The sequence below is a fragment of the Octopus sinensis genome, linkage group LG6 (genome assembly GCF_006345805.1).
Source record: "Octopus sinensis linkage group LG6, ASM634580v1, whole genome shotgun sequence".
Taxonomy (NCBI): Eukaryota; Metazoa; Mollusca; class Cephalopoda; order Octopoda; family Octopodidae; genus Octopus; species Octopus sinensis.
In genome coordinates this window covers 18,960,492-18,971,085 of record NC_043002.1, presented here as the reverse complement: position 1 = coordinate 18,971,085, position 10,594 = coordinate 18,960,492, and the positions used below count along the sequence as shown (strand labels likewise).

Here is a 10,594-nt window from a genome sequence, read left to right as displayed (position 1 = left end):
ATTCTACTTCACGATTGCTTTTTAGCAATTGCCATTTGGTGCATGAGAGAGTTCGATGCAGCTGCCCTAATCTGCACCTCCTGCCGTGAAGTTGGTTCATCTGGGATACCTGACAAGAAGAGATCCAGTTTCATTTTAAAGACATCTGCATCGACCCCATGCAGGTCTCTTAGGTTCTTCGGGAGGATATTGAAGAGCTGTGGGCCTCGCCTTGGCACTATGCAGTGGCGCCCAGTTCTGGCATTTGTGTAACTCTCGATGCCAAAGTTTGGGACAAGTCCTTCTAGGATCTTCCAGATGTATATTATGGTATATCTTTCTCGCCTAATTAGTAATTATTGTTTCTTATTTAGGCCAGCAATTTTGGAAGAGGTGGTGGGGAGCCAGTACTTGACTGGTACTCATTTTATCGACTCCGAAAGGCTGTAAGACAAAATTCATCTCGGTGAGATTTGAACTCAGAAAGAAATTCTGTCAATCCACCACCCTAAATAATAATGGCTTCAAACATAGGCACAGGGCAAGAAAGTTGGGGAGAACCGATGCTAATAATGTTTTCTAAATAATCATTGTAATGTGTTTGCAGAGTTGCTGAAGCATGGAACAAACTAACCTGCATCAATTGTTACCTGCCGAGACATTTCTTCCTTTAAAACCTCCATGCTTCCTGAAATTCGCTAACACTACACCTGATATCTCCCCTTCCATACGCATGCACACGTGTATATCATGACTCATACACTGTTCCCTTTCCTGGCATTTGTACATAATTCTATGTACTATACATGCACCTTTGATGAGTTGTAGTGCACCTGAGCACTATACACAATAATTTCATTATTATTATGGGAAGCACTCCGTCGGTTACGACGACGAGGGTTCCGGTTGATCCGATCAACGGAACAGCCTGCTCGTGAAATTAACGTGTAAGTGGCTGAGCACTCCACAGACACGTGTACCCTTAACGTAGTTCTCGGGGATATTCAGCGTGACACAGAGAGTGACAAGGCCGGCCCTTTGAAATACAGGTACAACAGAAACAGGAAGTAAGAGTGAGAGAAAGTTGGGATGAAAGAGTACAGCAGGGATCACCACCATCCCTGCTGGAGCCTCGTGGAGCTTTAGGTGTTTTCGCTCAATAAACACTCACAACGCCCGGTCTGGGAATCGAAAATTATTATTATAGAAGTAACCGAAATCACAACGTCCTCCTTGAACGGGATGCTGCTCCGTTCAAGGCCAGTAAATTTTAGGGAAAGGGTGAAGTGGATTATATCGACCTCAGTGTTCGAGTGGTACTTTATTTTAACGACCCCACGGGGATGAAAGGCAAAGCTGACCTTGGTTGGATTTGAACTCGGGACATAAAAAACTGAAAGAAGTGCTGTTTGTCCGACGTGCTAACGATTCTACTAGCTTACCGACTAAGAAAAAAAAAAAAAAAGCATCCTTAATTAGTTTTATTTATTTATTTATATCAGGTTCTGTGTTCAAGAGAATATAATACCGGGTCCTGACAAAAAAATATCGAATATCATGAAGAGTAAATTGTATGAATGAACCCTGTATGAGAAATGAAAAGATTTATTACACACTGCCACATTGTAATATTTAAACTACATAAAATCGGGCAGCTAAATTTATTATGAGAAAGAAATTTATCCTACCTTTTAAAGAAGGAATCTGCAGAGCAACCCTTATACCATCCGATAGAAGACAAGATACTACATGTGCATGACAGCTAATGATGTCTACAAGATACATGTGCATGACAGCTAGTAATTTGCCCATGAAATATGATTAGATCACGTAATTGCGATTATAAAAATAGAATGTTTAACTAGCTAGATTTTCATTCGTAGATTATTAAAAACGATGGACTACTTTGATGTCCATCTGCTATGTAAATATTTCCAGAACTTTGTTGTTTAAATTCTTTAGACCAAAATTGAAATTTACTAAATTCGTCTCCATCGAGTGTGTGTATATTATTTAATACAACCAATAATTTGATCAGCAGGTTTCCAGCCTGTCTAACGTATATTCACACACATGAAACACTAAAGAAGAATGTGAAACTGGCAAGATAACCCTAAAGCTGTTTTCTATAAAGTTCGGGGGAGGTGGCTGTGACAAGTGAAAAGAGAACAAATTGCCATGGCTTAAAACTTCAACACCATAGAATAGTAATAAAAATTGACATTAAAACTCATTTAAAAAAGGGGATGGGTAAACATTTCAGTAATATGGGTGGCTGCTAGTATTTGTCAGTTAGAGACCCGCTGACCTAAATTACTTGGAGCTAAAAGTCTTGCTTAAGATTCAATTCTTAAAAAGTTCCCTTAAAATGAAGGGAAGTCACTCTTCATTCATATTTTCCTAAGTGTAACCACTAGAGGCGCCACTTTATATTTATCATTGCTCATGCATGCACATGTTGTATACAGGCACACGAATTTGTGGGTTGGATGAAATATCCTAAATGTCTTAATTCAACTTGTGATGAATATATTGATTTGTTTGTTTTACTTTTTACAGTGTTGAATGAAGAGAAAGAAGACGTTGTTCTGATAAGGTAATTACTGTCATATTGTCACTAGTTTCGTTTGATTACAGTCGCTATTTTACTGTTAGTGATATTTTGGGACGGAACCCTTCGTTATTGGTACACGACGTCATTCACCCACACAACCTTCTTTCATGATATAAAGAGGCTAGGCTGACAAAGAGGGTGGATGATGCCGTCTCCTCGTACCGACACAGTAGACCAATTTCGAAGGAGCGCCTAGTTTTCAGAAAGTTATGAGGAAACAAATCGAAGGGTATAAAATATCCGAAACTCCTGTCCACCCGCTCGAAAAACCTTTTTTACAACAAATTCTGGTATAACCCGAATCTATACCACTTAAAATGCATCTCTGGAAAATATTTAAAAATATGCATTTTCCAGATAGTTATCAGAAAACATTGTGCCGAAGAGGGGATGGTTCACATTCTACCAGCACGAAACACTTATGGAGGGCGGAGTTCAGTTATTATGAAAGTGTTCACGAATCGTATTCGTCTATTTGAAATCAATATATTTATTTAAATATATGCATTTTTCATGCTACGTAATAATATTCAATTTCCTACTTTCGATTGCTTTCATTTCCTTCTTGATCCATTGTTGAACTTCCTGGTTTCACTTTTATTTCGATTTTACTTTCATTTTTTGTTATTGCGATCTAAAATGATATCAACTGATTAAAATGATATTAAATGATTTAATTGGTGCTTTGATGGTGTAATTAAACGTTGTTGTTAATGTTATTAGTTTACCAACTAAATGTACTTGAGAGAAGTAAATCTCAACAGATAATATCACATTGAAGTAATATGGATGTGCATACCTACACAAGTGTGTGTACCCCACCCCGATTTTGTTTCTTCATAACTTTCAGGAAAATAAATTCGTTTAAACGAAATTTTGTACAATTTCCTTTCAAACACTGTAGATTCTGATTGTATGGGAGTTCGTTATGGAGAAAAAAACAAAAAAAAAAAACAAAACAAAGACAAAACAAAAATATAAGGTGGGTGCAGCACATACATACTGACACACATTACAATTTTTTCAGAATTTCAAATTTCCTTTTGTAGCTATAATTGTAAACTGTCAGTTTGTAGGTGTGCACGCCCACCATTTCTTTTTTTTTTTTTTTTTTGCCACATTGAATTCCGATATAATCATAATCTACATCATCTGAAAAGTTGAAAATTTGTAAATAGTTTCATTAAAAATACCCATTTTGTGAAAGTTATGAGAAAACAAACTCTGACAGTGGTGGTGGGTGTAATTGTGTAGATATGCCTAACTTTGAAATAATAGCTTATCGGCTGAATGATTCATCTGGAAACTTAACAAAATGGTTATTCTTTTTATGATATTTTCTACAGATCCCTTCCAGACAGTGTTTATTATGATATATATATATCAGTTGAATAAAATGTGCATACCATTTTGATACCTCACATATACCTACGAAATGAAACTTGAAATTTCGAAAAAATTGGGATATGTGTCTGTTTATTTTTTGCTCATTATATTCAAATATAGTCCTAATCTACACCATCTGAAAAGCTTTGTAGAAATTTCATTAAAAAAATACTCATTTTTCTGAAAGTTATGAGGAAACAAAGCCAACTCGTATGAATTTTCTGAAACTCTTTTCCCCCAACGTCAGAAAAAAATTTTCCAACAAATTCTGACATAACCGGAATCTGCACTAACTGAAGTATATTTGTTGAAAATTTCATTCAAAAATATTCATTTTTCTGAAAATTATGAGTTCAGCTTTTAAGCCCTATGAAACAATGTATCATCATCATATTATAAATTTCCCTAGTAGTATAACTTAGACTGGAGTGTATTACATCATACTCTTGTGTTGCTTGATCACATAACATCTCAGTTGTGTAGTCCTACCTCCTGTGATGTGTTTACATTGGTCTTCTTCCAGAAGAACATCACTTGTACAAGTAAATTATCACTGTTAGAGCTTTTTGTTGAGCAGGAACTAATATTTGTTTTCTTCCATTTCAGGTTATACTTTAATGTTGGACAGTTTTGCACCAGAGGACTTTGTAATTTTACAATGTTGGTGAAAATAATCAGAATGTGATATTTATCAGTGTAAATGACAACAATATAACAATGTTGTTTACCAATCAAATTATTAAAATAAGAGTAACCACGATTACACCTTAAAAGAACACAACATATTGCAATTAAGCTATCTGCAAAATATTACAATTACGTCATTGAAGACTGTCTTTTATTTGTTTTTTGTTTTCTGTTGTAAATATGTTCATATTTCAACGATAATACACTGTAATTTTCTGAAAGTGTGTCAGATTTCACAAAATGGTTCAAACACCAGAGAAACTATACAAATGTGAAGTTTATGTGAAAACAGTTTCTCAAAAGAATCTTCTGCCTGCAGATGAATGTGTTAAGATCAAGGGAACGTATTACTATTGTGAGTTTTGTAGGAAAGTTCTTTCTACTGGTGAAGAATTAAATGCTCATAAACTCATTCATTCAGGAGAAAGACCTTACCCATGTGAAGATTGTGGGGAAGCATTTGCTCAAAGTAGTGAGTTATCATCTCATAAGCAGGATGTTCATGTGAAAAACAAACGCAAGCACTGTGAAATATGTGGAAAATCCTTTTCCAAAAACAGTCATCTCTCGAGTCATATACGTACTGTTCATCTGGGAGAAAAGCCTTACCACTGTGAAATTTGTGGGAAATCATTTACAACAGCATTTGGTTTATCAAGCCATCAGATTCTCCATACAGGAAATAAACCTTATATTTGTGAAATTTGTGGGTTGGCATTTTCATTTTACAGTAACTTGGCCGGACATAAACGTATTCATACTGGTGAGAAACGACATCGCTGTGAAATTTGTGGGAAAAAATTTTCTAGGAACTGTGACCTTTCGGTGCACAAATGTATTCATACTGATGAAAAGCCATTTTGCTGTAATATCTGTGGGAAAGCATTTTCTAGAAATAGTTCATTAAAAGTTCACAAATACACTCATACTGGTGAAAAACCATATAAATGTGATATTTGTGGAAAAGCATTTCCCAGAAATCAAGACCTTTCAGTTCATAAATATGCACATACTGGTAAAAAACCGCATCATTGTAATATTTGTGGAGAGGCATTTTCTAGAAAGAGTTCATTAAAAGTTCACACATATACTCATACGGGTGAAAAACCATACAAATGTGATATTTGCGAAAAAGCATTTCCAAGAAACCATGATCTTTCAGTTCATAAATATAGCCATACTAATGAAAAACCATATCATTGTAGTATTTGTAGAAAAGGATTTTGTAGAAGTGATTCTTTAAAACGTCATAGATACACTCACACTGGTGAAAAACCATATAAATGTGATATTTGTGGGAAAGCCTTTTCTAGAAATTGTGATCTTTCAGTTCATAAATATTTGCATACTGGTGAAAATCCATATCATTGTAGCATTTGTGGAGAAGTATTTGCTAGTAATAGTTCGTTAAAAGTTCATAAATATACTCATTCTGAAGAGAAACCATACAAATGCGAGATTTGTGGAAAAGCATTTCCCAGAAATTATGACCTTTCAGTTCATAAATATAGCCATACCGGTGAAAAGCCATACAATTGTGACATTTGTGGGAAATCATTTTCAAGAAATGATTCTTTAAAACGTCATAAATTTTCACATACTGGAGAAAAACCATACAAATGTGATATTTGTGACAGAACATTTTCTAGAAACTGTGACCTTTCAGTTCATAAATACAGTCATATTGGTGGAAACCTACAAACATGACACTTGTAGAATAACATATTTAATAATATTTCATTAACAAGACATTGGATTCACACTGAGAAAACAATTGAATATCCGAGTCATTTGTAGAGGAATTTTTACTTAATGGAAACTTATTCCAGTATAATTGAGGTGGAATATTTATATATTAAACTTTTATTTTTATGAAAATAAACTTTATGTACTTACTATGTAAAATATAGTTTGTTTTTTTCTTTTATTTTACCCTCTGCTGAACTCAACAATTTTTCATTTTATCAGATCAGTATATCTGAGAAACCACTTCTGTAATACACCTAACATATTTGAACTTACTTTCTCATTGTTAGTATTTTTACTTTAAAATATATTGTATAACAGACCTGTTTCTTTTACTCTATTTCAATTAAAAGATAATTTTACTTAAGTAAAAGCTGTCTTACTGCCCTTGTCTTTGATCATATCTAAATTGACAAAGTAGTTTTGCAACATGTTTCCTGTTAAAATGATCCGTTGCAACACATATTGACAGGCCTCTCCTTGCCCCATATCCAATAAACTCTACTGTGTTCTTAATTGACTGAACAGAACAGAAATACAAACACAGTTACAACACAGTATTGTGTCTAATCACTCATAGTGAGCTGCAGAAATAGCTGTATCATTCCCATCTGGTTTTGACTCACTCAAGAAGTTTGCTTGACAACTATGAGGTGTCAGTTTCAGTCTCACTGCATTGCACTCTGGGTTAGTGTCTCCTATCATAACCTTGGATTGACTGAAACATTGTCAATGAAATTTGAGGGAGAAACTGTGAAAGTCCAGTAAAATGACTATAACTACCCTTGGATGATAATGAATTTATTGCTCCTGGCCTTTGTGCACCTGCAGCAGAGTACATTCTTTTGCAAGCACTTGGGCCTAGAGTCCACTTGGAGGAAGTTGTTCTCTAACTAGTCATGATGACCCTGAGAAAGATCATGGGTATTGTTCTACAGGTTTTGAGTAAGTTATTTTAAAACAATTCACAGTTCAAACCTTCAACAATACTGACATTCACTCCTTGATAACCATATTTTTACACATCTGTCATCCACTTAAATCCTAGATACATCATACAGTATCTGCTCTACTTCTATGAACAAGGATTTCAAAAATAACTTTAAATGATAACATCACAACATAGTTTTGTTCATTCTCATGGAAACATACTTGCAACAATAATAAACACCTTACAATTCAATCCTTAATTATTTATAAATGCTAGGCCTCACAGTCTTCTAAATGTCTTTTGGTGTCCACATATCTAATTCATAGTTAACTTTAATTCAAAAAGCTGAGCCTTCATTTTAGAATAGTGTTTCATTATTAATACTAAACAACGGCTGACCCTTATGATAAATCTTTCATTGAAGTAAAACTGATCAAGTCTTCTCCTGCAGAAGCCTTATTCAGTGGATCAACCAAATTAATTCTACATTGAACTAATAGCCATGTTAGACACTGTTGTCTGTGTGACCATTTGTCGAGTCCCATAGAATTTAATCATATTACATGCTACTATGATATGAATGCTATAATTTTCACAATTTTTTGTAATGCATCCACATCCAAGGATTACATGTGGTTGCTAATTATCCATTCCAGACCCATGCAAGTTATACTGTAGTTCAGATAAAACCCTGTCTAGGTTTGTTCTTTTGAGTCCTATCATTAGTATTTACACTTCTGTTTAACATGTCTGCTGTACCAATGAATTTTTGTTGATGTGTTCTATAAACTTTTCTGGCTTAATTTCCTTTCAAGCTTTTGTTGAGGATTTATAAGGATTTCTTGCATTTCTTTCAGCTACAAGGTTGGCATTAGATACAGTCTAAATACCATGTTTTCAATCCCTGTTGAATTGACCGTAATTAATCTACATTACTGCTATTAACTGCAAAGTAAAATTGTTTCTGTGGAGGCGCATTGGCCCAGTGGTTAGGGTGGCGGACTTGCAGTCGGAGGATTGAGGTTTCAATTCCTAGACTGAGCGTTGTGTGTTTATTGAACGAAAACACTTAAAGCTCCATGAGGCTCTGGCAGGGGGTGGTGGCAACTCCTGTTGTACTCTTTCGCCCCAACTTTCTCTCACTCCGTCTTTCTGTTTCTTGAGCAACTCTGCGATGAACTGGTGTCCCGTCCAGCTGGGGGGAACATATACACCACAGAAACCGGAAAACCGGGCCCATGAGCCTGGCTAGGCTTGAAAAGGACACACACACAAAAAAAATGTTTCTAATTTAGATACAAGGCCATGAAAATTGGTACTTTATTTTATTAACCCTGGAGGGGTTAATAAATGTATGTGTTTAATAATAGACTGGTGAGCAAAAGAGTTATGTTGAAAGCGTAGCTGACAGGACCCCATCTGGGATATCGAAGTAAGTATTGTTCAAAATCAGGTTTATAGAAATATCTTAAAGTAGCCATATCTGACTGTGACACATTTTCTGAAAGGGGTCAAAAGGGTTCATATGAGTGCACAATTATAGACATTGCTTTCTATTACTTTTTGCAAGATATTTCTCTAAGTATCTTTCTTAGAAGCAGCTTGTTATTTTCCACACACTCTGTATCTAGAATTATATTGAATGTATATGTTTAAAAATTATGTTGGGTGTGATTTGAAGAAAATTTGGATGCTCTTTCTAGCAAGTTGAATGAACATTAAATTGAATCAATACTGCAATATGAATTTTATAACTTTCTTAAAAGCCTAAGCAAGATCTACATTAGAATACTGTGCATAAATGACTGAGAGATTAACTGTTACATGCTACTTTTATATATATATATGTACTAGCAGTATCGCCCGGCGTTGCTCGGGTTTGTAAGGGAAATAACTATATAAGCATTTTTAGAGATGTAAAGTATAATAGCCATCTCAATATGGCTAACTACAAGGGGGGGGGGTTACTGTAGCTTTTTACGTTCTGAGATTTAATAATAAATTTTTAGAGAGTTACTTCCCTTATATAATAGCAAAAAAATGCATTAAAAATGGGAAAAAAATTATGGTAAATTTTTTTAAAATCGTAGACTCATCGTAGATGCGCGCTAATACCCAGAAGGGCTCGATATGAATCACGACTATAAGATACCCGCTTTTGGTTAAACTGCACTGCAAAATGTGGGAGTAGTTAGGAATCTAAATCATAGGAGACAGACACCACACAACCTCACTTTTATATACATATATATCGATATATATATATATATATATATATAAAAGTAATTTTACTGATGATAGGAAATTAGTGTGTACCATCCTAATCTTACCATTATTAGTGTATCTCATTCTTGAAACCCAAGTTAATTATAGTGACAACTGTAACCTATTAGAATCTACTCTCCTTTTCATTACAGACAACAATATGCAGAAGTTCAGTTTAAGAATTAACAGTGTTGATCTTACCAGACTGAAAGCTTGTAAAAGCCAGGATGCAGATCCTTGTTTTCAGGCTGACATGCATAAAGTTAAAATAATTTCGTTTTATATTTATTTTATACAACCAGTTGTTAATTCTACTTCTCAGGTGGCATAGTTATTCCCTTTTCGTTACTTTTTATTTATCAATGAAAATATTGGTTTCAAACTTTGGCTCAAGGCCAGCAAGTTCTGGGGAGAGGAAAGTTGATTACATCAACATCAGCGTTCAACTGGTACTCTATTTTATCAACACCAAAGGATAAAAGGCAGAATTTGAAATCAGAACCTAAAAATCGATGAAATGCCATTAAGTATTTAATGATTAACGATTCTGCCAGCTCACCACCTTTATCAATGGAAATATTCCTAAATAGTATGATAGTGTTCTGAGGTGATCAGATGTTCCTTTATGTTTAATTTTTTACATATAATTGCAAGGACCTAGTTGTAGTTTGTTGTAGGAACAAACTAAGCTTCTCTCATGTAAAGGTGGTCTTCCTTTTATATTAGGTTGTTTCATTGTATGGGTATAGTGTGGTCTATGTGTGCCCAGTGATCATGTTCTTTATATTTTGTTATAGAGCCAGGCCAAACTGAGGAAAATCCGTGTAATCTCTTTTTCTTTTAATTCTTCGTTTGTGTTAGCCGTGAGTGCTGTTAAGTGTTGAAGCTTTAAGCGTGTGATTTTTTTATGTTGTTTACAAAGTCAGAAAACAGCACAACTCCCATGACGTTCGGAAACAGTTTTTCACGCTAAGAGTTGCTGAAGT

At 34.7% G+C, this 10,594-nt stretch overlaps 1 protein-coding gene across 1 annotated transcript; it reads left to right on the top strand.

The window, feature by feature from the left end:
- The first annotated feature begins 2,395 nt into the window (after positions 1–2,395).
- On the top strand, positions 2,396–6,571 carry LOC115213493 (zinc finger protein 726-like). Its single transcript, XM_029782493.2, has 2 exons — positions 2,396–2,575; positions 4,586–6,571. The coding sequence occupies exon 2, from the start codon at positions 4,907–4,909 to the stop codon at positions 6,371–6,373; it is 1,467 nt and encodes a 488-aa protein (XP_029638353.1). The 5' UTR covers positions 2,396–2,575; positions 4,586–4,906; the 3' UTR covers positions 6,374–6,571.
- The last annotated feature ends 4,023 nt before the right edge of the window (positions 6,572–10,594 follow it).

What these genes read in the sequence shown, in the direction of transcription:
- LOC115213493 (XM_029782493.2), top strand. Translation starts at nt 4,907, where the DNA reads ATGGTTCAAACACCAGAGAAACTATACAAATGTGAAGTTTATGTGAAA.